This window comes from Panicum virgatum, chromosome 9K, assembly GCF_016808335.1.
Source record: "Panicum virgatum strain AP13 chromosome 9K, P.virgatum_v5, whole genome shotgun sequence".
Lineage (NCBI taxonomy): Eukaryota > Viridiplantae > Streptophyta > Magnoliopsida > Poales > Poaceae > Panicum > Panicum virgatum.
The window spans coordinates 64,587,630-64,610,035 of record NC_053144.1 but is presented as its reverse complement, the minus strand read 5'-3'; the positions used below and the strand labels follow the sequence as shown (position 1 = coordinate 64,610,035).

Here is a 22,406-nt window from a genome sequence, read left to right as displayed (position 1 = left end):
GCTCCCTCACCCACCCGCATTAAGTGCGAGTGGTTGAGGCAGGCTCTGCTGCCGCTGGGCACGGGGCAGCTTTTGTCAGTCCACACTGTGGATCGCCAGTTACCGAGGCGGCTCGTCAGTTACCAATGCAAGCACTAAAGACGCAGCGCCGCGCCCATGGGCGACGAGTCATGATGACCAGCTACTGACTGGAGCAACAGTGCACGCTGCTACAGTGGACTGAGTCAGTAGTTCGGCGCTTCATCATGACCTCGACGCGCGGCTGCAGAGGCTGGACTCTACTCTGACAGGACAACTCAAGACCATCCCTGGTCAGAAGCTACGCACAGAAGCCGACGACAAGATCTCCGGATCTGAGCCATTGAAGGCCAAAGTGTAGTTTATAATACATCGCCGGGTCCACATGTCGGGGCCCCGCTCAGTGTACGTGCTCCCCTTGGACATATAAAAGGGAGAGCACGCCCGCTAGAACACGGGGGGGGGGTTCACACATCATCTCCACAATCCAGACTCAAGCTCTAGCGAACTTCTCACTCTCGTGGGAAGGCAATACAACACACAGTGGATGTAGGGTATTACGCTCCGGCGGCCCGAACCACTCTAAATCCTGCTGTGTTCATCGTGTTCTTGAGGAAGATTGATCTAAGACTAGCTAACCCCCGAGTACACACCCTCTGGGCTAGGGCGGGTGCCTTCCGCCACCCGGCTGTGGTTTGCAGCACCACGACATTTGGCGCGCCAGGTAGGGGCGCTAGCTGGTCGCATTTCATCATCTTCTTCGTCCCCATGGTTCGCGTGGACGACGTGGAGATGACGGAGGGGGTGGCGTCCTCCACGCCACATGCCTCTCGCGTTCCTGCTCCAGGGGCAACTGTGCCTGTGGAGCAGCCACCGTTGGCGGCGGCGCGCGCCGCCCGCCGGCAAGAGTCAGGGCACCCGTCAAGGGCCCCCTCACAAGCTGCGAGCGGCGGAGCGACAAATCCCAGCTCACAGCATACCTCACTCATGAGAGGAAGCCCGCTCCGGCGGAAAGCCGACTCCAGTCGCACCAAGCCCGCTCCGGCGGACTGCCGACTCCGGTCGCACCAAGCCCGCTCCGGCGGAAAGCCGACTCCGGTCGCACCAAGCCGCTCCGGCGGAAAGCCGACTCCGGTCGCACGAAGCCCGCTCCGGCGGGAAGCCGACTCCGGTCGCACGAAGCCCGCTCCGGCGGAAAGCCGACTCCGGTCGCACCCCCGACTCTACATCTCTGTAAGTCCTACCCTTAGAGGCCCAGCAGGGAATAAAGCCTTTTCCTTTGTAACTAGGTAGTACTTCCGTGTGGTCCAGTCCGGTGAGCCTCCCTCGTGGAGGGGTCCGGACCTCTGCGAACCAGGTTCAGGGAAGCGTACTCACCCTCCGGGGAGGTCCGGAGCCGTGTAGCCGCTTAGCCTGGTTCCGTACCCTAAGCCTGCATGCTCTACCTCCCCAGGGCGAGTGCCGTAGTACCTAAGACTGGGGGCCCGGAGGTCCGGACAGCTCCGGCCTCATAAACCTGTGTTCTGGCTTACATCGCACATCTCATGTACATCTAGTTATAAAGGAAAAAGTTTATTCTCAGTTCGCCTCTAAGGATGTTACATTCCAATTTCAATTTACGCATTCTGTTTGCGCTAACCCCCACGTGGCTTCTTACTCTTGTGCGGTGATTGTGGTCCGAATTGAGTTGGCTAGTTAGTGACTTAGCTCGAGACCCCTCATGGAAGAGAGGGGTTCGGACCCCTGGGAACCTGCAGGTTCAGGGAAGCGCACTCATTCTCCGGGGAGGTCCGGAGCCGTGTAGCCGCTTAGCCTGGTTCCGTACCCTAAGCCTGCACGCACCACCTCCTGTGAATGAGTGCCGTAGTACCTAGGGCTGGGAACCTGGAGGTCCGGACTTTCTCTTAACCTAAAGGCCGGCCCCTTGAGCTCCGTTCACTGAACTTAGCTGTCTATCTCAAAGGATTACAGCCAACAGGATTTGGGACCCGTGGGCACGGTACTAAGCATCTACCTTGAGTCATGTGCAGGTCCAAACGTGATGATGCAGCAGGTGACCCAAAGGATGGACGATGCAGGGCAAGACCCTTGCGGCGCGCACCGCTGGGCGCTAGAAGCAGCCAAGTTGCTCACAGTAGTGGCCCCACCTGCGGGTTCGTTGCCTCTCCCGAGGCGGGCCCGGGGGCCTCTGTCGGTACCCTACAACTGGGGTACCCACTCCTACTGTGCCAAGACTCGCGTAGTTATCCGTAACTACGCCCTAAGGAGCTGAGCAGCCGGACTCCTGGGTTCCGACTCCATCTCACCGGACCAACGGTCCCGGACCCGCTTCCCGTTCGGGGACGGGTCCGGTGTCACCACGTGTCCCAGAGGTGGAAATGCTCAGCACCTGTGGCCGCGGACCCGGATTCCCGCAGGTGGGTCCGGGACCTCCACGTGCCATCCGGACCCCCCGTGAGCTCTCGGCTCAGCTAGCTACTCGGGAGGGGTCCGGAGCCACCACGTGTCGCGCAGACGCGGGCGCGGGCGCAAGCCTTCCGCTGGAAGCTCCCTCACCCACCCGCATTAAGTGCGAGTGGTTGAGGCAGGCTCTGCTGCCGCTGGGCACGGGGCAGCTTTTGTCAGTCCACACTGTGGATCGCCAGTTACCGAGGCGGCTCGTCAGTTACCAATGCAAGCACTAAAGACGCAGCGCCGCGCCCATGGGCGACGAGTCATGATGACCAGCTACTGACTGGAGCAACAGTGCACGCTGCTACAGTGGACTGAGTCAGTAGTTCGGCGCTTCATCATGACCTCGACGCGCGGCTGCAGAGGCTGGACTCTACTCTGACAGGACAACTCAAGACCATCCCTGGTCAGAAGCTACGCACAGAAGCCGACGACAAGATCTCCGGATCTGAGCCATTGAAGGCCAAAGTGTAGTTTATAATACATCGCCGGGTCCACATGTCGGGGCCCCGCTCAGTGTACGTGCTCCCCTTGGACATATAAAAGGGAGAGCACGCCCGCTAGAACACGGGGGGGGGGTTCACACATCATCTCCACAATCCAGACTCAAGCTCTAGCGAACTTCTCACTCTCGTGGGAAGGCAATACAACACACAGTGGATGTAGGGTATTACGCTCCGGCGGCCCGAACCACTCTAAATCCTGCTGTGTTCATCGTGTTCTTGAGGAAGATTGATCTAAGACTAGCTAACCCCCGAGTACACACCCTCTGGGCTAGGGCGGGTGCCTTCCGCCACCCGGCTGTGGTTTGCAGCACCACGACAACTAGGTTCATTTGATTTGCTTTTAGGCCTCGAAGACATGGGTGCATCAGTAACATAGAACTGGTACAATTTCTTGATGATATCAACAAGTTCATCAACATGAACATGAGATGCATTGCCATAGAATTTTCTCATGTAAAACTCTATAAGCCTTTTCTTATACCTAGGATCTAGGAAACAAGCAACAGCAAGTGTGGTGGATGACTTCTTCCAATATTTTTCAAACTTTCTACTCATAGAAGTAGCCATTGCACAAATTGTGGTATCTTCACTAAAAGACCATTCATCTAGCAAAACCTTAATCTCACAAAACCCTCTATAGAACAGATTTGCAGTGGGATATTGTGTTCCAGACAATAGTTCGGTGAGATCAAAAAAATTCTTCAAGCATTGGAAAAGTTTGAATGCCATAGCCCATTCACTAGGAGATGGAGTAATTTTTTCATACCTACGACGATCTGATGATTTCAGCCTCATGAATGCATTTTTATAGTATAAGGCATCTCCGAGCATCAAATAGGTTGAATTCCACCTTGTTGATACATCAAGTGAAAGGCCCTTGTTTTATCCAGTCCACACTCGGTTGCACGCTTCATGAGCTCCTCCCATTGCAATGGAGATCCTTTGACAACAAGTACTAGTTGTCTAATATTCTCAATTGTGGATGTGATTACACTCAAACCATCCCTAGCAACTAGGTTTAGTATGTGACAAGCACACCTCACATGAAAGAATATCCCATCACATACCAAAGCTGAAATACTAGCATTGGCCCTTAGATCAGAGATGATGTCTTTGACTACTACTTCATTTGCTGATGCATTGTCCAAGGTCAGAGAAAGCAATTTCTTGTCAATATTCCACTTGACCATGAGTTCAGTAAATGTTTCAGACAACTTGGCACCAGGTCGACGCCCACCTACATGCACAAAGTTCACAATCCTTTTCTGCATACACCAATTGTCATCTATATAATGTACAGTGACACACATGTAGGACTTGTTCTGATTTGAAGTCCATATGTCCATGGTAGTACTAATCCGGCAAGAGACATATTTGAAATATGCATACAACTTCTCTTTCTCTTGTAAGAACATGTTCATGATTTCTTTCCTAATGGTAACCCTAGATTTGATTGGAAAGCTTGGACGCAGGGATTTGATAAACTCAACAAAATACTCATGCTCAGATATATTAAATGGATACTCGTGCATGACTATTGCCAAGTAAAACTTTCTCAAGCTTGCCTCTTCGTCATACCTGTATGGTACCACAGCTTTGATGTCTTCTTCCACTTTTAGCTGCTGCTGGCCCTTCACTACACTATGTGATACCCTCAGATGAGTCCAGAACCCTGTTGTTCCATAATTGCTCTCACATCTACCCCTGAATTTGCATTTTGGGAATTTGCAGTAAGCCCACCTCTGAACACATGTCTTCCCGTTATCCTCAATGACCAGCTCCTTCTTGGTGTAGTGCTCCCACACACCAGACGTGCACCTCTTTTGCCTCTTTCCATTTCGTTCATCTCCGTCTCCATCTCCATCTCCATCTTGGACTGCAGGATCATCACCTTCAACAATGATGGCATTTGTAATATCTCTTCCTTCTCCCTGTCCACCAGCAGCACCAGTGACACCCCCACTTGGCAAAGAAGAACCAGAACCTGCACCAGCTGCATCACTAACACCCCCACTTGGCAAGGAAGCTGCATCACTAACACCCCCACTTGGCAAGGAAGCTGCATCAGTTGCTGTTCCTGGGCTAGATCTAGATGTAGGAGTTGTATTGGATATACAGAGACCAGAATCTTGAGTAGGAACAGGACTTGGGCTTCCATTTGACGAGCTTGACCTCTTAGATCCTAACAAGAGAAAAAAAATCAAAGGCATACACCCATTTTTAGATAATAAGCTTCATTGATTTAGTAATGAACTATGAACTACTCAAATACAAAATCAACTGACTACTAATTACTAAACTAATCAAATGCGGTAGGATCTAATCTACTCATCTACCAGCAGCACCATAAAAAACTATCCATCATTCATCAATGGATCAACTAAGAACTGAGAACCTTCAAGTTTCACATGCATACACATGTACCTGTTGTCTAAGGTGGAGGAAGAGTGGCGCTGTGCACCACCACCGGTGGCAGTGGTGGCTGTAGCTCTAGGATGAGTCGACGCTTGGATGCCGATGAGGCACCACCAGAAGCAGTAGGACCTCCTGCTCGCGACATCCTCAGCGGCGGCGGCGGACCTGAGGGTGAGGAAGGACGGGCGGTGGTCGGCGGCGGCCAGACTGGGGACGGGCCGGCGCCTGGCCTGGGGCTGCCGGGCTGGGGCCCTCGCCGGTCGGCGGTGGCGCCAAGTCGCCCACTCGTGAGGCAGAGTGAGAGGGTGAGAGAGATTGGCGGCGGGCGGCGGCCGATTTGGATTGGAGGGTGCGGTGCGGGCGGCCGAGCGCGCGGCTTAGGGTTAGGTTTTGGCCTTTTGGGGGCGGCCAGGCGCGGGCGCGCGCCGCGCGCAACAGATTTGGAGGGAGGGGTGGGGGACAGTGGTGCTGGGCTGGGCCGAAAATTTGACGTTGGGCCAAAACGGAGGATGGGAGCCAAAAAAACAGGAATTCCTGCGGGATTTTTTCCGGTTCTATACGGGATCCGCGAATTTGGGCGGGAAAACCTCCTTCCCGATTTCGTTCCTGTTCCTAACCGGATTTCCCGGGAACTTTCCCATTTCCTTTTTTTCTAAAAAACAGAATACGATGAGTTTATACGGTATACGGTGTCGGTCGGTACGGGATTTTACGGTTCCCGCTTTCATCCCTAACGGCGACGCCGCTGCTCAGTCAATCCACACAGGCGGGAAGACAGTGGCACCACGGCGTGCGGCGGCTGGGCGCAGTCGAGGGCCTGGGTGCGTTGCCGGAGGCAGGGGCGGGACAGCGGCGCGCCTCCCTTCCGGACACTCCGGCACGGTGGGATAGGAGGAGGGCGGCGGCGGTCACTGGACGGCCGGAGGCAGGGGCCGGATCCGGGCGGGATTGGGGACGAGCGGCGCTGACCAGGAGGCAGGCAGAGACAGGGGGCGTCAAAACGGGATGGGAACGATGGAAACGGGAGAAAACAGGATGTCTGTGGGCCCAACTAGTAGTAGGCGTTGGATCCATTTTTAAGGGCCAAGATTCACCCAATGTCACGCTGTGACATGCTTAAGGGATGTCACCGAATCTGGATCCACCCCACCCCACCCCTACACCGAGGCGGAGCTCCATAGAAAACGACGCCGTCCGAGCGGCCGCAGCGCAGCCCGCCGCCTCAAAACCTCAGACACAAGCTGCTGCTCCGTTCCCTCCCCATTAAGCCTCCCCCCACCCTCCCCCCTTCCCCCCTTCCCATCACTCTCGCCGCCATCCCCCTTGGCCTGCTGCTGCTGCTGCTGCTGGTGGTGGTGGTGGTTGTTCCCCAAATCCAAGCCTCCGATTCGGCCGCCCTTCCGAGCTCCCCTCGAGCCGGCCTTTCGCGCCGCCGTTGTGGTCCCCCTTGCGCGCAGCTAGCCATGGATGAGGTCCCTGCGACCGCCGCCGTCCTCGACTTCCGACCCGGTTCATCTCCCCCACGCGACTCCGCCGTTCCGCACCGCGACACCGGTAAGCCCTCCCTCCGCCGCCGCAGCGGCTTCCCGATCGACGCTGTTCTCTGCCTCTGCGCGGTTGGTGGTGAACGGAACACCAATCCCCTGCCGTGGTCGGTAAATGGAACGCCGGACCCCTGCCGTGGTCGGTAAACGGAAGACCAACCCCCTCAGCTGTGGCGGTTGAACGGAATAGCAACCGCCGTTTGTTTGACTGCTTGCCGATGATTTTGCTGCTAACTTTGGTTTACTTCTTCGTTTCCTGATTCGATTCAGCTTGGTTTGCTCTGGACGCAGGCGGTGCAGACGATGCGGCGGGAGTTCCGGGTTTTCAGGACAAAGGCGCCGTTGCAGCGGAGTTGACGGGGTCAAAATCGGCCGTTCCTGAGAGCCAGGCTGTGAGTGGTGATATGTCCGGAGGTCCCGCCGGCGGTGATGCCGGGGGTGTGGATGTTTTCTGCTCAGAGAATGGCGCCGAGCTCGAATCGGCGGAACCGGGTGTTCTGGACGTCAGATTAGGGGCTCCAGTGGTGGGACGCCATGGCCGGAAGTTGGATGGTACAGGTTTTGGCTCTGATGAGGCTGGTGAAGTGGAGGGGATTTCACCGGTTGAGGTGTCCCACTCAGATGCCAGTTCAAGTTTGGATGCCACTAGGTCGATTGGTGGATACTCCCTCGTGGAGGGGTCTCTGCCAGAGGCCGGAGGTGCCCGAGGATGTGAACAAGAGGTGCAGGACGTACCAACAGAGACCTCTACTGATGTGGGCTTCCCCAATGGGGATTTGAGTCCTGGATTCGGAATTCAGCAGAGTGATGATGTGGATGGTAGAAATGGCCTTGCCGGAGGGGAATTAGAATTGTCTACTGATGGTGACGATGCCAAGCAGGCCACAGAGATGGCTGGTATCTTGTGTAACGAAAGAGTGGAGGGGATGGAGACTAATTTGGGGGAACGTGAGGCCTCAAATGGTTCCACAGACCGAGTGGACAGGATGGAGACGAGTTTGGATGACTCTGAGGCTTCGGACGGCTCCACCACGCAGGATTTTGATACTGACGTTGAGACAGAGTCGAGTGGTTCTAGTATAGAGGAACAGGACACAGGATACGGAGCCCACATCCCTCAACTGGTATGTGTTTCATGCAAACTCCTGTAGGAACTAGACACTACTTGTCGACTAAGCTATATTTCACATAGAACTTTGTTGATTCCTTTTCTTTTGTAGTTTCATTTGAAGAGTTAGAGTTAAGCTACTATGGGTCAAAATTCTTCTCTTGAGATATTTGAGGCCCGAGAGCATATTTGTCATATATTCTATTTTCATGTTGCAATTTGAAAAATTATGTGTGAATCAGCACCCTAGGATATTTTCGTTGTGCAGTTAACTTATGTCAAGATATTATGTTTCCGTGAGGATCTGTTTTAGTCCAGTTCTATGCTCGTTCATAGAGATTTGGATCACTTCTGGACAGTAGCTGATTTGTCTACTTTTATTTGGCCATATATTTATATCTACTAGTAAGGGACCACTTTTATACTTACTTTCTTGAGAATTGGGACCATGTTTATAGTCAAGCAAACACTCTCCATCTAACAGAGATGGCACCCGTTGTGACTTGGATGCACCTATTTACAATTATCTCATATGTACAAATCTGGTGGCATGTTCTTATTTCATGGGTTATGGGTTACCTTCTGGAAAACAGTAGGTGGTTCTTTTAAACCTGTCTTGTGCTGCTATATTGATATACTTCGTCGGAGATGGTGCAAAATTATGAGGCTTAGTGGATGATGTGTATAACTCTTCTCTCCCTTTGTAGGATCAAGCAATCTGCAAGGTGGCTAGAGAAAACAGCACGTCAGGAACAAAGAGCTATTACAGGTATTATTTTGCTTTATTGATTTAAGTATTTTTGTTCTGTTGCACATATTTGCAGTGAAATATTCAGATAAGGCTTGTGTGTACTGTACTTTCTATTGAGAGTTAGATGAACTCATTTGTTTTTGTATTTTCCCTGGTATATTCTGTTGAATTATAAAATATTTGAATATATGACTTTATTGTTCAATTTGTCATAGGATGACTTCAGTTCCCAAATCAACGCTTGTTCTGGCTTCAGGTGCAGCAATGCTGCCACATCCTTCAAAGGTACTGCAACCAGAACTAAATTATTTGGGTTGACTTCTGCATCTGATTTACATATGCTTCTTTATTTGGAGACAAAATAAAAGATACAGGTTTCCATACTGATAATGGTGTAGCCACTGTTTCTTGATGTTATTTTTTTGTGAAATTGTACCTGTTAATTTTTCCAGGTATCGACTGGTGGTGAAGATGCATATTTTATAGCTTGTGATGGCTGGTTTGGTGTAGCTGATGGAGTTGGTCAGTGGTCATTTGAAGGTAAAAAAATCTTTTTCTCCACTGTAATTCTGTGTTTTAGTGCATCCCCATCATGTTTCCACTCCATCCGTGCCTTCTTTTTTCTTAAGTTGTACTGTACTTGTTTTTGAATAGTGGTACTCATTACCATTTTCAGATGCTGAATCTATGTTTGTGCCCTTATAAATTGATGTAGCAATTTTCTGTCATACTGGGTGTATTTATGGTTAAAGTTGACCACTTGACGTCAACAGATATTTGGAACCAGGCAAGGGAAATATGAAATATGTTTGTTGACTTTAGGGAATGTAAGAAAAAAAAGAAGAAAATGAAGTTCTGTAGTAAGATTGGGAACTAAAGGACTTGACAAACCTAGACCCGAATACAATTTGGCCTGGCATGAATTAAAAGAACGCGATCGCACACAAGCAATAAGGTATTTTGCAGACACCTATGCCTGTTGTGTCTCATACATGTACTGGACTCATTCCAATGTGCCCCTCGGTCGGGTAGAGTCCATGTGTGCTGTTGGAGAGACTGTATGAAATCCAGTGTTTATTTCTGGCCATTGTGTTTTTTTTTAACTTTAGGTTCATTAGTTTGAAGCACCTGCAAATTTACTCTAAAAATTTGAACAACTCTAATTGTTGATGGGATTTTTATCTCAGGGATCAATGCTGGACTTTATGCGAGAGAACTGATGGATGGTTGCAAAAAGATTATAACAGAAACCCAAGGAGCTACAGTTATGAGAACTGAGGAGGTTCTTGCAAAGGCTGCAGATGAAGCACGGTGCCCTGGTTCTTCCACTGTTTTAGTTGCTCACTTTGATGGCCAGGTATGTTCTTTGGTTAAGCTTGAGACTTGGCTTCCCTTTTTTTCATATCCATGATGGTTGAATCTGTGTGTATTGTCCTCAAAACTTAGATATACTTGTGTGAACTCGATATTGCAGGTCCTACATGCATCAAATATCGGTGATTCTGGATTTCTTGTGATAAGGAATGGAGAGGTCTACGAAAAATCAAAACCAATGACTTATGGTTTCAATTTCCCATTGCAAATTGAAAAGGGTGATGACCCTTTAAAACTTGTACAGGTGCCATACCACTTTCTGATGTTATTGATTCCTCTTGTAAGCTCTATCAACATGTTGTACTCAAGCTGTTCTTAACTGGGCAGGAATATGCCATCGACCTACAAGAAGGTGATGTCATTGTAACAGCAACAGATGGGCTTTTCGACAATGTGTACGAGGAAGAAGTAGCAGGCACTGTATCCAAATCTTTAGAAGCCGATCTCAAGCCCACGGTCAGTGCTCCGTACTCAAAACCAGATGAGCATTTTTGTTTTATGCAGTGGAACAGAACCCAACGAACACCCCACATAGGAAAAATGAAACTGACAGGCAAGAATGATACTGACACGAGCCATTTTTCGAACCATTGCAGGAGATCGCCGAGCTCCTGGTTGCTAGAGCAAAGGAGGTGGGGCGGCGTGGATTTGGAAGTAGCCCATTTTCGGACGCGGCCCTCGATGCTGGGTACTTGGGTTACTCCGGAGGCAAGCTGGATGATGTAACAGTCGTTGTATCTATTGTTCGGAAATCTGAAGTTTAAACTATAAAACAAGCACTCGAAAGTTCAGTGCAGCCCCGAGTTTTTGCTACAGCTGCACGCGCTGGCAAATGCCCATGAGCATTTCGTGCGCCATGAGCACAGACCTGGCTTACGCTAAGCCAAACGTGTATACAGTCATGCATACTAAAAGTCTCTTGTCAGTATATCTCTTTGAGCACGGCCCCAGTAAGTCGCGAGCCGTTTCAGTGAACTTTATGCGACTTGATGCACTTTTGCTGATTGGCTGGATGAATCCATTCGTGACTTGTAACATTATCATCGTGTGTAGCAATGAAATCTATGAACTTTATTTCAAAAAAAAAAGTCCATGAACAATGCACGTCCAAAAGAGGCGCAACCAAAACGGGAATTCTCACAAGATACAACTCGGTATAGGGGCTATACGCTGGTACTGGTAAGACGAGGGAACGGACTGAACTGATGAACACAACTGGTGAGCTGGGCTCACAAGATACGGTACACGAGCAGAGTAGCGGCAGCAGCTGCTGCCGTGAAAAAGCTCTGTGCTGATGCTGCCGAGAGGCTGGCCGCGCGAGAACGCGTCGGGGAGGGAGCTGGAGTGCTGGAGGCGATCCCGGTCCCTGCTGGCGATCCCGAAGGAGCTGGCGACGACGGTGACTGACTGAAGAACGGGGCCCCGGCAGATGGAGCAGGAACTGAAACAGCATGAAAGACAGTTTGTCAGTCGCCTGCAACACAAAGGATCCCTGGAGAATTTTCGACAGGCTTTCTATACTCGGACAGAGGCCAGCGCGAGCAGGGTAATGAAGAAACCAAACGTACCTGGAGACGCGCTGGGCACACCAGGAACAGAAACTGCATCGGCAACAACAAGAACGAGTGGATTCATCCATCAGTCAAACTCGCACAGGGCACAGCTGCACGGTAGCAGAGGCTAACAGGGGACAGCGTGAGGGCGTACCGTGGCACTTGCTGACGGGCGGCGTCTTGACCTTGCAGGCGGCGGGCAGCTGCAGGGCCTTGGTCATGTTGAGCGGGATGCCGAGGTTCGGGCCGCCCTGGAACACCTGGCAGAGGCAGGCCACCTCGCCGCGCACCACGTCCCGGAGCCCCGAGCAGCAGGTCGGGTCGGGCGTCGCCACCGTGCTCCCCTCCTGCACGTAGCTCAGGCACCCCGCCAGGCTCAGCAGCGCGCCCGTGCAGTCCGCCGACGGCGCCGGCGCCGGCGCGGCCGTGCCCGTGGCGCCGTCGGCGCGCGCGGCGGCGGCTAGTAAAAGCGCCGCGAGCGCGAGGGCCAGCGGGCATGGGGACCGCGCCATGGCCGTCGTCCTAGTCGCTGCCATTGTTCCTACCGGCTTCGCTGCCGCCGTCGTGTTGGTGCAGACGTGAAGTGGTAGCGGCGGGACTAGTGGTCGCGAGTGCTACTTGTAGATGCAGTAGCACTTGGCACTAGCGGGGGATTTGGTCGTGCTCGCGGAATGTGGCGTGGGAACGACGATGGGGGTGCACGGGTTTATGTGGAGGCGCCGAGACGGACTACTGCCGCCGGCCAGCCACCGCGTGGGCGGTCAGCACACGGCGGACGGCACTAGTGGGGAGTTGGGTTGGTGTCTCGCCGCTGGCAGATGACAAAGAAGTGGGGGCAGTGGCCGCACGGGTAGTGTGGTGGCACAACACTATTGGCGCTTGCACACGGTGTGCAATAGGGCCACAGCTAGTGCCTGTGATCGATAGCAGCAGCAGTGTAGGATCGCTGATGATTGCTGCATCGAGCTCGCGATTAAACAAAGCCAAGGGTTGCGGCGGATAGGATTTTTGCTTCTCCGAGTGGCGGTGCGCCTGAAATGATGAGGCGCGTTGCGGCTGTGGCTTCGAGCTAGCGAACGGAGCGTGACTTTGAGAAATCTTTTCCGCTTTCAAAAGTGATCATGATTCAACGGGATTATGGCAAGAACTCATCTTCACCCCCCCCCCCATCCATCCCCCTTCCCCCACTCTGCCATTCCGTGGCTGCAAGGGGCGTCGCAACCGACACGCACAGTAGAGAAGAGAACTAGTTGAGCGAGCGATGCAGGGGAGATGAGAAAGAGGGCTAGAGCTAGCTTTTGGAAGGATTAGTGGTGGGCGGCATGGAATGGGGGAAGAGACCAAAAGAGAAGGCGCACGACGGCACGGGCAATGGAAATATGTGGAATCCACCACGAGCCGTGCTCCGTGGCCGGGACCAAAGTTCACACAAGATGGCGCACGCCCACCTCTAAACCCCTCTCCTTTTCGTGCGTGTCTGAACCCAACGACCGACTCGGCCTTGAGACATGGCTGCTGCTTACGCCGCCGCGTCGCATTGCTCACGTCACGATCCACGGTACGGGCAGGCTAAGCAACACGTCGCCGGCACAAAAGTAGAAACGAATCGAGAAGAAACAAATAGAGACGAATCGAGAAGAAATAATAATAATAACTCTACTAATTCCAGATGATGATATTGCAACTTGTTGTATATAGGAGAAACGGGAAATCCCTAGCTTAGCCTTAGAGCGATGGCGGCGGCGGCGGCGAATACCAGCGCGGCTCCCGTGGAGGCAGCCAGACCGGCGGCGCCGGAAGAAAGGTCGTCCGCGGGCGGCGCTGAGCCCTGCGTAGATGCCGTCGTGGCCGGCGTCGGAGCTGGATTCGGTGTGGCCGGCGCTAGAGCAGCACTTGGACTAGGTGGCGACGGGATCACCGGAGCTGGAGCTGCACGGCACGGCGGCGCAACGCGTTAGCCTGAAGCCAGCACAGCAAGCCACTGCTGATTTCCAGTTCAGTTCCAGATGCGATCCAGCAAGGTTCACAAATTCAAACTACACTGACTCGGAGCTAATGGTCACGGCTTACCAGGTGGCCCCGGAGATTGAATCACCGGAGCTTCTGCTGCTGGGGCTGCACGAACAGATTGTTAAGCATCAGAGTTAGGCTTAGGCATCAGAATGCGATGCGACTTTAGCTACATGATTTATAAATAAAAGGGAAACGGAACGATCAAGAAAAAAAATAGAAAGATAAAAACTGCGAATGGGCCAATTCTGGGCACAAGATAAACCCACGGGGCCTAGCGGGCCCAGTCAACCGAACGAACTTACGCGGTGCACGGGGAAAAAAGTGTAGCGCCGTGGTGTCGCGCACGTACCGGGCGTCGGCGGCGCTGGAATTGCGGGCGACGGCGCCGGCGTGGTCAGGGCAGGCGCGGGTGCCGTCGCCGGGGAGAGCGCCGGTGCCGGTCCGACGGGCATGAGCGGAGACGGAGACGGAGCCGGCTGCTGCGAGACCGACGGCACGGGCGCCGCGACGGGGCTAGAACTAGAAGGCGGCAGCGCGCTGGGCGGCTGCACGGGCGAGATCGACGGGCCGGTGGTGGGCTGGGCGGCGGCGGCCGACACGGCGCGGAGACGGTGAAAGTGGAACGCCCTTGGGGCGGAGTACACCGCGGAGGTGAGAACACCTGCAGCAACGGGGGCAAACACACAGATGCAAGTCTTCGGATTGATGATGCAATGCCGTTCGATCGGTGAAAACTTCATGAGACGCAGTGTACGGTGAGCTTACTTGATTCGACGACGGTGGCCGTGGCACAGAGCAGCACCGCCAGGACGGCGAAGCTCTTCTGCAGCGGCTTAGGCATGATGGCGGCTACGGCGACTCGGCGAGGCTGCTTGGATTGTTGCCCTCGCGGCGACGTTCAGTTTACTTGTCCAATATATATGGCAATGAGTAGGGCGAACCGGGGCCAGCCTAAAACTTCTTTTTCAAGCGGCATTTTCTTTTTTAAAAAAGACGCGTTTGTTTCTCGCCTCGGTTTCCTTTTTTTATTGCGAAGTTTACGGTCTAGAGATTTTGTTCCCTCATCCCTAACAAAACTCGTGAACAGGCAAGGTAGGCAGGAGAGAGTCTGTTTCGCGGATGGCAGGAGCCGGAATTGGCAGCATTTTCACACCATGGAAATTGTGACGGAAGACATGGGAAACACTACGCAAGAGTCACTCACGGATGAACACATATTTGCAACGAACACTAGTAGGAGTCCCTTAGGAATAGAGAGGGGAACTAGCACCCTCAGTACATTATCATACGACACAGTTACAGGATTCGTGCCGCTAATAGCAGAGCCCTGATAATTACGACCTGACGAACAAACCCATACTTGTACAACAATGAGCAGGAAAGAAGGCAAAAAAAACAAACGAGAAGCCAACACAGTCCCATAGCTAGTCTCGCCTTTCTTGTTCCCTTCCAGTAGGCGCCCGCCCGCAGCGCTCACTTGTACTCCAGGATCATGTTGTTCTCAGGGGCCAGCCCGACGCAGGCCCTCATGATGTTCTCCAGCATCGCCCTCTGCTTCGCTAGGGCGTTCACCACCGGCGTGCCGGGGGGAACCTGTTGTTCAGTGCTTCCATTATTGGAGGAAAATGATGCGCAGTGATGCCAGAATGCATGAGACTAAGGAGCTTACCAGGGGTGCCTTGGTGAGGTAGCTCAGGATGGTGGCCACTGGGTGGAAGGAGTGGAACTTCTCCTGAACCAGAGCAAACATTGATCAGATGGTGTGAAATGCTGGAGCACCTGACACGGGATCATCATTCAGTCTGTGGACAGAGCTTTTACCTCTCCCTCAGCTTTTAGCTGAATCCTGGTGCTGAGCTCAGCCAGGAGCACCAGATCAAGAATGATTGGTGCGGCGAGGAGCGAGTCCTCGCAGGTGTTGTGCAGAACGATGGTGTTCTTGCCGCCCATGAAGATCTCAGAGGTGTACTCATCCATGGCTCTCTTGCTGTCCCCAACGTACGGCACATACTGCAATTAGGTGTGGCAAGTTTCAGAACAAAATCTAAACTTTTTGATAGCTGTATGTCTGCACTCTGCACAAGGTGGAAGATCAGCTGACGAACCTTGATCACGACAACGTGATCAGGATGCTCGCCGGGCTCATAAAGGATAGCGTTGCTTGAGACCATGTCATCCACCACATTGCTCTTGGAGATCTCCTTGGACCGGAATGTTTGAGGGGCCGACAGGTTCATGCCATCATTGTTTCCCAAGTGGTTGTAGCTCACAATTGAGGTGGGCTGCAAGATCATAAACAAAAATTATTGTAAAGATGGTATTTGCCAAAAACAGATTGTCAACTTAATACAGGAGACATATTAGGTTTGGCTGATATTTGTACCTTAATTCCAGCACCAACAAGGAAATCAACCAAAACAGACTTCATCTTGGTCTGTCCACTCTTGAAATCATCTCCTCCAATCAAGCAGTTGTTCTTGATAGCAAGGTCAATCAGCCCTGCGCACAAGAAACTAGTATAAGCCATGAAACAGAATTGGCAAACCATAGAAAACTTTGCAGACAGCAGACTACACACCAGGCACAAAGGTGTTCTGGGGGCTTCCATTGATGAATGGTACACCCTCCGTGACACAGGCAATGGCATACAACGTCGACGGTGAGATCTCCGCCTCGTTCTTGTCTACAGATTTCAGGAGGTTCTCCACTGTGTCGTTGAGACCAGTACAGACATTGCTGTACCTTTCAGTGTTTGCAGTCCACAGCACAACTACCTTGTCCACCTTGTTCTTCTCCTTGAACTCCCTGTTTCATTAGCCACATGACATAAGCCACAGCTTTTGAAGGGATTACTTATACTTGCAAACCATTTTGCTTTCCCCATGTTAATCTATATTCTCAAACCATATCTACCAAATAACATCGTCAACTATATGATAGCATTGCTTATGTTGACAGTACTTTCATCTCTCTTGAGTCCTCATGAAAGTGTCAGTGAGTGCTGTATACTTCATACCAAAACGACACTACTTTAGACTGTACTGTGAGACATTTTTTAGCATCCACGCCATAGAAACTTTTATTCCGTCAGTTAAAAAATACATTCTGTTATAAGCAAAGTGCCTATCTTGGTTCACATGCACCATGTTTGTAGTATTGTTCCTTTGGTTTTTCAGTTCACCTGAGTGTAACTCACTTGTGTTAATTATAAAAAAGCACATTAGCATTCATGTCTGTATACCTGATGTCCTTGATGATCTGGTCAACCTGCTCTTTCTTGGTGCCCTTGATGACATTGTTGGCGCGAGAACCCTGGTTTGCTGCGATGAAGTCGGGATCATAGATGCCGGGAAGTGGCACCATGGACTCCATGTATGGCCTGAGCTGCTTCTGCAGGTCAATGTCCAGCACCTTGGCCCTGGTCATGGCATCGGCCAGGTTCATGTTGCTAATGTCCCAGCCTCCAAACACAATGTCATCAGGGTTTACCTGAAAACAAGTTCAGCTTAATCATGGCAGGAAGGTACAAATTTTGCAAATCTACAACCTATCAGTGACATCAGTGTTGCAGGACTAATGAACAGGGCAATCATTATCCAGTCCAAAAAAGATGGAACCTTTCAACTGACCCACAACGTTTTGACTTGCACAAGTAGGATCACCATATGGCATAGCCTTACTTTTTTAAACACCTTTATTTGACAAGACTTTACCTTTTTGTTATGCAAAGTTTAACATTCCTCTCAGGAAATCAGAACCTTTATTTGTTTATTACGCAATGTTTAGCGTCCCTTTCAGAAAATCAGAAACTTTGTTTGTTTATGCAAAGATTAAAATTCCTTTCACTTCAGAACCACTGGCCTTGAAGAGAGGTTTATTGTATAACACCAACTGGCACCTTCGGAATATGCCTTGTTCTGCATGCGTCTTTGCTTTGAGTGAGACAAGACTGCAGCAATAATATTAGATTACCATGGGCAGGAGGCTCTTGAACGGCGCGTAGATCTCCTCCCCGTTGTAGCTGCCAACCCTGATGGTGGAGGCCTGGGTGAGGGAGCCGAAGTAGTTGGCTTGCTGCACCTTGTCCTTGGTCGCCCATGAGATCCCCCTGAAACAGGACCAGCTAGTTCAGGTTTCAGGACATGGAAACACACGCAGGAACGGGAAGCGATGTTGAACGAGCACTTACTCCCTGTTGGCGATGACCCCAGCCGTCAGCGTGGACCCGTTGTTGCCGCCCCACCCTACGAGCATCACCCTGCACCACCACACAACACCCGACAGAAATCAGCATCTTCTGTCGCCTGTCGGACACTGTAACACGACGATTGCACGTAGTACTAGCCAAACATGCACAGGAACAGGAAGAAAACAAAGTGTTCAAGATGGCAGCATCTGGTTCCGCACACTTGCAAGTAGTATACTAGGGGCCGTGTTTAGTTGTTTACATGTAAAATTTTTGTAAAAGAATAATTTGAAGTACTAAATAAAGTCTATTTACAAAACTTTTTGTACAAATGAGTTGTAAATCTTGAGACGAATCTAATGATGTTAATTAATTCATAATTAACGGATAGTTATTGTATCATCACTGTTGCAAATTATGAATTAAATAGGCTCATTAGATTCGTCTCGCGATTTACAGCCCATCCATGCAAAAAATTTTGTAAATAGATTTCATTTAGTACTTCATGTATGTGTCCAAATATTCGATGTGACATTTTTTTTGTGTTTACCAGATTTACGGGTAAAGATCTAAACAGGACCTAGGTGAGGGTGAGGAGTTTTTTTGCGCTGCTCATCGTCCCAGCTGGACTCGGATCTTGCAGGAACAAATTGCAGCCCGCTCACGTGCACAGGGCAAAAACAAAGGCTAAGTTCAGAGGAAAAGGACGTTGCATCGCCGCAAGGCAACAAGCCCAGGTTCGGAGGCCGCCGTAAACTCAAGGCGAACGCGATTTGGACTCTAGAAATGTCCCTCTCGCGGCCTCTGCGATGAAAACGAACCCCGAAAAATACGGTGCGAGAATGAAAACAAAAACGGAAAGCTCGGAGCACCAATCGAAATTCCAGTCAGAAAAATTCGAGATCGTGCAGATTCGACGCATCCGGCCGAGCATGTGTGCGCGCGTAACTGTCAACGACGACGAGTCGCCATCAGGCAAAGCAAAGATTCCATCAAAATGGGAACGCCGACCGGCTGATCTGGACGGAGGTGTGATGACCGGGCGCGAGGAGGGGACGAGATCGAGCGAGGGGCGAGAGGGTGCGTCCGTCCGTACGTACCCGAGCTTGGGGACGGCGGTGCTGGTCCGGAAGTAGTACTTGACGGACTTGGGGCGGACGACCCAGCGGGAGGCGCCGTCCTTGCCCTCGTGCACCAGCTCCGTCGTGTCGTACCGGTACTCCGACTCGATCTCCGACGGGCCGTACCGCACGTTCGGGCTCTCCACGCGGAAGCTCTCGATGAACATCTTGCCTCCCCTCCCCTGCCCTACCCTCTCGGTCGATCGACCACCACTATCTACCTGCCTCACTGCTCTCCTGGAACGGAACGCGAAGAGCAGCGCGAGAGAGAGGGAGAAGAGGAGGAAGGAGGCGGCTGCGCTGCTCTGGGGTGTGATCGGGGAGGAGCGCCCGGGGCGGGGGATTTATAGCCGGTTCGACGGCCAGTGCCACGTGGATGCACGCGAGTAGCTGGATCTTCCGGGGCCCACTTGAGCGAAACGGAGCCCATGGGGGGAAGCAGGCGCGGGAGACGGTTTGTGCCGCCGGGGGGGCTTGGCGTTGCCGGAGGTCCGCCAATGGAGGGGCCAGGCTACCCGGGAATTCCGCTGGATCGCAAGCAGCGGAGACGGATGGATGGTTCGGGAGGAAGATGGAGGAGCAAAAATCATTGCGCTGTGTGAATTTGCATAATCATCCTTCTTCTTTTCCTGTTTTAACAGCGGTTTGGATCCCCGAGTATAGGGACCACATGGGGACCACCGTACCACACGACACCGGCCGGTGAAACAGGCAACAAACGCCTTTCATGGCCGTGGCACGAGAAAAAGGAGTCCCGAAAACATGGTAATTTATTGCGTCACCGCACTGAAATTGTGGTTGGATAAAATTTTAACCCATTTATTTACAATGCCAAAATTGCTGATATAATTACAGCATCTTCAAAAATCTAGTCAAATCTTTTTCTATATATCCCCATTTAGTCAAGATTTTCTCTCTATATTTAGCTATCCAATAGACTAGCCAAATCAGACTCTTTATACACTTTTAAATACTATTTAATTTTTTTTTGCTTTATCCAGATCTGATTGGTTCTTCCTCCGTGCTCTGGCTCGCCGATGCCAGCGGGAGGGGCCTCGCGGGAAGAGCTAGCAAAGCTGCCCGTCCAATGCCGCCACCCGCTCCTACTCCTCGACGATCCGCTCCGCTTCCACCTTCAAATAAACCAGCCTAGAGCTTCCGACGTCACCTCCAGCGCGCGCGGAGGACGAGCCGCGCGCGCAAGACGAGGGGATGGCGAGCCGAGTGGGTTTGCGAAAGATGGCTAGCGGAGGGGGCTGGATACCGATCTAGATAGCGAGGAGAGGATTTTGGAGAGACTGTTGGACCCGATTTTTATCCGAGCTTTGTTATTTCTAGTTAGTCAACTTGTTTTATCAGAGGCTCTTGGAGATGCTTATTAGAGCCCATTAGCCTTCGACACTAGCACATGTTTAGCTCCATTAGCAAGGCTAGGGTTAAAATGTAGCACCCATATTTTAGCGCATCCAAACTTCCTCTTAGTTACGTTGAGTTTAATTTCTTTAAATTTTGATGTTTCAAAAGTACAGCGCAAGCCACAACACATCGAAATTTAGTGTGCAAACATTGGTACGGAACACAAGCTATCTCCTTTATCGAATATAGTATGACGTTTAGAATTTTATATATTACAAACACCATATATTTAATGGAATTAAACAACGTAGGACATCCCTAGTTAGTTCTATCATACAAAAGTTATTAGTACTCAAAAAAGACATTATTAGGTGCATGTAGTTTAAGGGGATGTTTGGATCCATGTGTTAATGCTCCAAAGTGCTCAAGTTTAGCACAGCACCAACCAATCCAAACGGAAGGGTAGGCTAAAGTTTAAAACTTAAAGATTTTAGCAAAAGTAAGTGCTAAGAGGTGCTAAGCCGTTTAGAAACCTGATGGGAGCTGGGCAAAAATAGTACAGTACATGAGTAGGATAGATCTGTTATTGACAAAAAATGAATTACCCTAATTTAATTCAACATTTCAGCAAAGCTGCTAGATATATAGAGACCTAGACGCATGCGTAATCTACACGGTCTAGCTCTATAACTTCACGGATATGAACGTTCCAATAGACATGATGCATGGTATAGCGACGACAATTTGGACGGGTAATAATGCAGAGTACCAGGTCCAGAATCCCCGGCCCCGCGCTCCGATCTGCATTGCGAGTGCAGGACCAAAAGCCAAGTTCAAGTTCAGGTGCAGCTTTTAGAGTACCCACTTGCTCCACCAAGCCTGGAACATCTCATAAACTTCAAAGGAAACAGAATACAAAACATCTTCTTGCTCGTAAATTAAAGCTAGCCATGAATAGCTGCAGCCGCCGTGCAGGTATACTAGATGCAAGTCGTCTCAAAATTTAAAAATATAAGACTTCCCTGACAGAGAGCGTGAGAGGAAAAGATAATAGTCCATAGTAATAACCGGTTAAAAATAGGGGGAAATGAAGGATCGAGAGCGCACAAGATCAGAGAGCGTGGACATCAGTTGGTGCCTTGGTGAGCCGGACCCCGGACGTGGATCGCTGCACGCACGTCCGGTAATTCCACGCAACCCCGGGGGGCACCGCGCAAAACCGCCGCGCGCGCGTGGCTGAGAGCCGCTCACCACCCCACCAAGTGGCGCTTTTGGTGGCGTGGAGCTCCCCCGCGGCGTCACGTGGTGTCCCCCCCGCTCTCGATCGTGGTGGAACCTCCTGGAACCGCCCCCCGCCTCACGCCGTCAGGCTCGCCGTTTGCTTGTGCGGCGCAGCTTCGTCGCGGCCCACCTAGGAGCGGTCCATGGACCCCCAGGGCGCGGCACTGACTCCCACCAAAGCCGCCGAGCGCCTGGCGCCACGAGAGGCCCCTGGCCCCTGGGCGCGTAGGCGCAGCGCATGTGGTGGTGCGGTGTCGGGCGCACGGCGCGCGGCCTGTGATGGCGGGTGCGCCATGTGGCCCGGGCCGTTTGTCCTTGCATGTAAAGGGGCTTGTCCTTGCATGTAAGGGCTCAGGGCTCTTGTCCTTGCATGCAAATAATTCACAGGAGGAGCACGACACGGCGGCCTACGGTGCCTGGCTGCCTGCTGCCACCAGTGGCCAGTCCTTTGTGATTCGTAGCACGCACCGGCGTGGGCGGCGTGTTCCGATCCGTGTTTCTCTGGGCCAGTCTTTGTGATTCGTAACATCTGCTCGTACTCTGGAATTCTGGATCATGGTGGGGTTAAATTTTTTATGTTTGGGGTAAATCCTGTTCCAATGAATTCAGAAAAATATGAAAGTTGCTTCAAAATCTTCACTCCTATCGGTTCAAATTGATTGGTTACGCACTTGTGCGAACAAATTTATTAAAAATTGGCACATGCAAGCCATAGAGACCGAAGAGGCA

General features: G+C 51.5%; 4 protein-coding genes across 4 annotated transcripts; 1 reads left to right on the top strand and 3 right to left on the bottom strand.

The window, feature by feature from the left end:
• Positions 1-6,663: 6,663 nt before the first annotated feature.
• LOC120647013 (probable protein phosphatase 2C BIPP2C1) lies at positions 6,664-11,161 on the top strand. The gene is made up of 9 exons (XM_039923608.1): positions 6,664-6,944; positions 7,226-8,058; positions 8,750-8,811; positions 9,009-9,078; positions 9,246-9,333; positions 9,981-10,150; positions 10,268-10,411; positions 10,495-10,623; positions 10,764-11,161. Exons 1-9 carry the CDS (start codon positions 6,854-6,856, stop codon positions 10,929-10,931), a joined length of 1,755 nt encoding a protein of 584 aa, XP_039779542.1. The 5' UTR covers positions 6,664-6,853; the 3' UTR covers positions 10,932-11,161.
• Positions 11,162-11,213: 52 nt separating this feature from the next.
• Positions 11,214-12,514, bottom strand: LOC120647014 (non-specific lipid transfer protein GPI-anchored 11-like). Its single transcript, XM_039923609.1, has 3 exons — positions 11,875-12,514; positions 11,736-11,768; positions 11,214-11,608 (listed from the first exon to the last, which is right to left on the bottom strand). The coding sequence occupies exons 1-3, from the start codon at positions 12,254-12,256 to the stop codon at positions 11,397-11,399; spliced, it is 627 nt and encodes a 208-aa protein (XP_039779543.1). The 5' UTR covers positions 12,257-12,514; the 3' UTR covers positions 11,214-11,396.
• An 837-nt stretch (positions 12,515-13,351) lies between these two features.
• Positions 13,352-14,623, bottom strand: LOC120648876 (vegetative cell wall protein gp1-like). Its single transcript, XM_039925516.1, has 2 exons — positions 14,499-14,623; positions 13,352-14,394 (listed from the first exon to the last, which is right to left on the bottom strand). The coding sequence occupies exons 1-2, from the start codon at positions 14,572-14,574 to the stop codon at positions 14,018-14,020; spliced, it is 453 nt and encodes a 150-aa protein (XP_039781450.1). The 5' UTR covers positions 14,575-14,623; the 3' UTR covers positions 13,352-14,017.
• A 315-nt stretch (positions 14,624-14,938) lies between these two features.
• LOC120647012 (inositol-3-phosphate synthase-like) lies at positions 14,939-19,511 on the bottom strand. Its single transcript, XM_039923607.1, has 10 exons — positions 19,020-19,511; positions 17,923-17,991; positions 17,706-17,841; positions 16,975-17,222; positions 16,312-16,538; positions 16,117-16,232; positions 15,839-16,015; positions 15,555-15,743; positions 15,403-15,465; positions 14,939-15,326 (listed from the first exon to the last, which is right to left on the bottom strand). The coding sequence occupies exons 1-10, from the start codon at positions 19,205-19,207 to the stop codon at positions 15,207-15,209; spliced, it is 1,533 nt and encodes a 510-aa protein (XP_039779541.1). The 5' UTR covers positions 19,208-19,511; the 3' UTR covers positions 14,939-15,206.
• Between the last annotated feature and the right edge of the window lie 2,895 nt (positions 19,512-22,406).

What these genes read in the sequence shown, in the direction of transcription:
- LOC120647014 (XM_039923609.1), bottom strand. Translation starts at nt 12,256, where the DNA reads ATGGCAGCGACTAGGACGACGGCCATGGCGCGGTCCCCATGCCCGCTG. An exon ending in GCCCGTCAGCAAGTGCCACG is followed by an intron (nt 11,769 to 11,874) that starts GTACGCCCTCAC and finishes TTGCCGATGCAG; the next exon opens with TTTCTGTTCCTGGTGTGCCC. An exon ending in TGTGCCCAGCGCGTCTCCAG is followed by an intron (nt 11,609 to 11,735) that starts GTACGTTTGGTT and finishes ATGCTGTTTCAG; the next exon opens with TTCCTGCTCCATCTGCCGGG.
- LOC120648876 (XM_039925516.1), bottom strand. Translation starts at nt 14,574, where the DNA reads ATGCCTAAGCCGCTGCAGAAGAGCTTCGCCGTCCTGGCGGTGCTGCTC. An exon ending in GGCCACCGTCGTCGAATCAA is followed by an intron (nt 14,395 to 14,498) that starts GTAAGCTCACCG and finishes CCGTTGCTGCAG; the next exon opens with GTGTTCTCACCTCCGCGGTG.
- LOC120647013 (XM_039923608.1), top strand. Translation starts at nt 6,854, where the DNA reads ATGGATGAGGTCCCTGCGACCGCCGCCGTCCTCGACTTCCGACCCGGT. An exon ending in GGAACAAAGAGCTATTACAG is followed by an intron (nt 8,812 to 9,008) that starts GTATTATTTTGC and finishes AATTTGTCATAG; the next exon opens with GATGACTTCAGTTCCCAAAT. An exon ending in TGCTGCCACATCCTTCAAAG is followed by an intron (nt 9,079 to 9,245) that starts GTACTGCAACCA and finishes TAATTTTTCCAG; the next exon opens with GTATCGACTGGTGGTGAAGA.
- LOC120647012 (XM_039923607.1), bottom strand. Translation starts at nt 19,207, where the DNA reads ATGTTCATCGAGAGCTTCCGCGTGGAGAGCCCGAACGTGCGGTACGGC. An exon ending in GGGGTCATCGCCAACAGGGA is followed by an intron (nt 17,842 to 17,922) that starts GTAAGTGCTCGT and finishes GTCCTGTTTCAG; the next exon opens with GGGGATCTCATGGGCGACCA. An exon ending in CCAGAACACCTTTGTGCCTG is followed by an intron (nt 16,233 to 16,311) that starts GTGTGTAGTCTG and finishes TCTTGTGCGCAG; the next exon opens with GGCTGATTGACCTTGCTATC.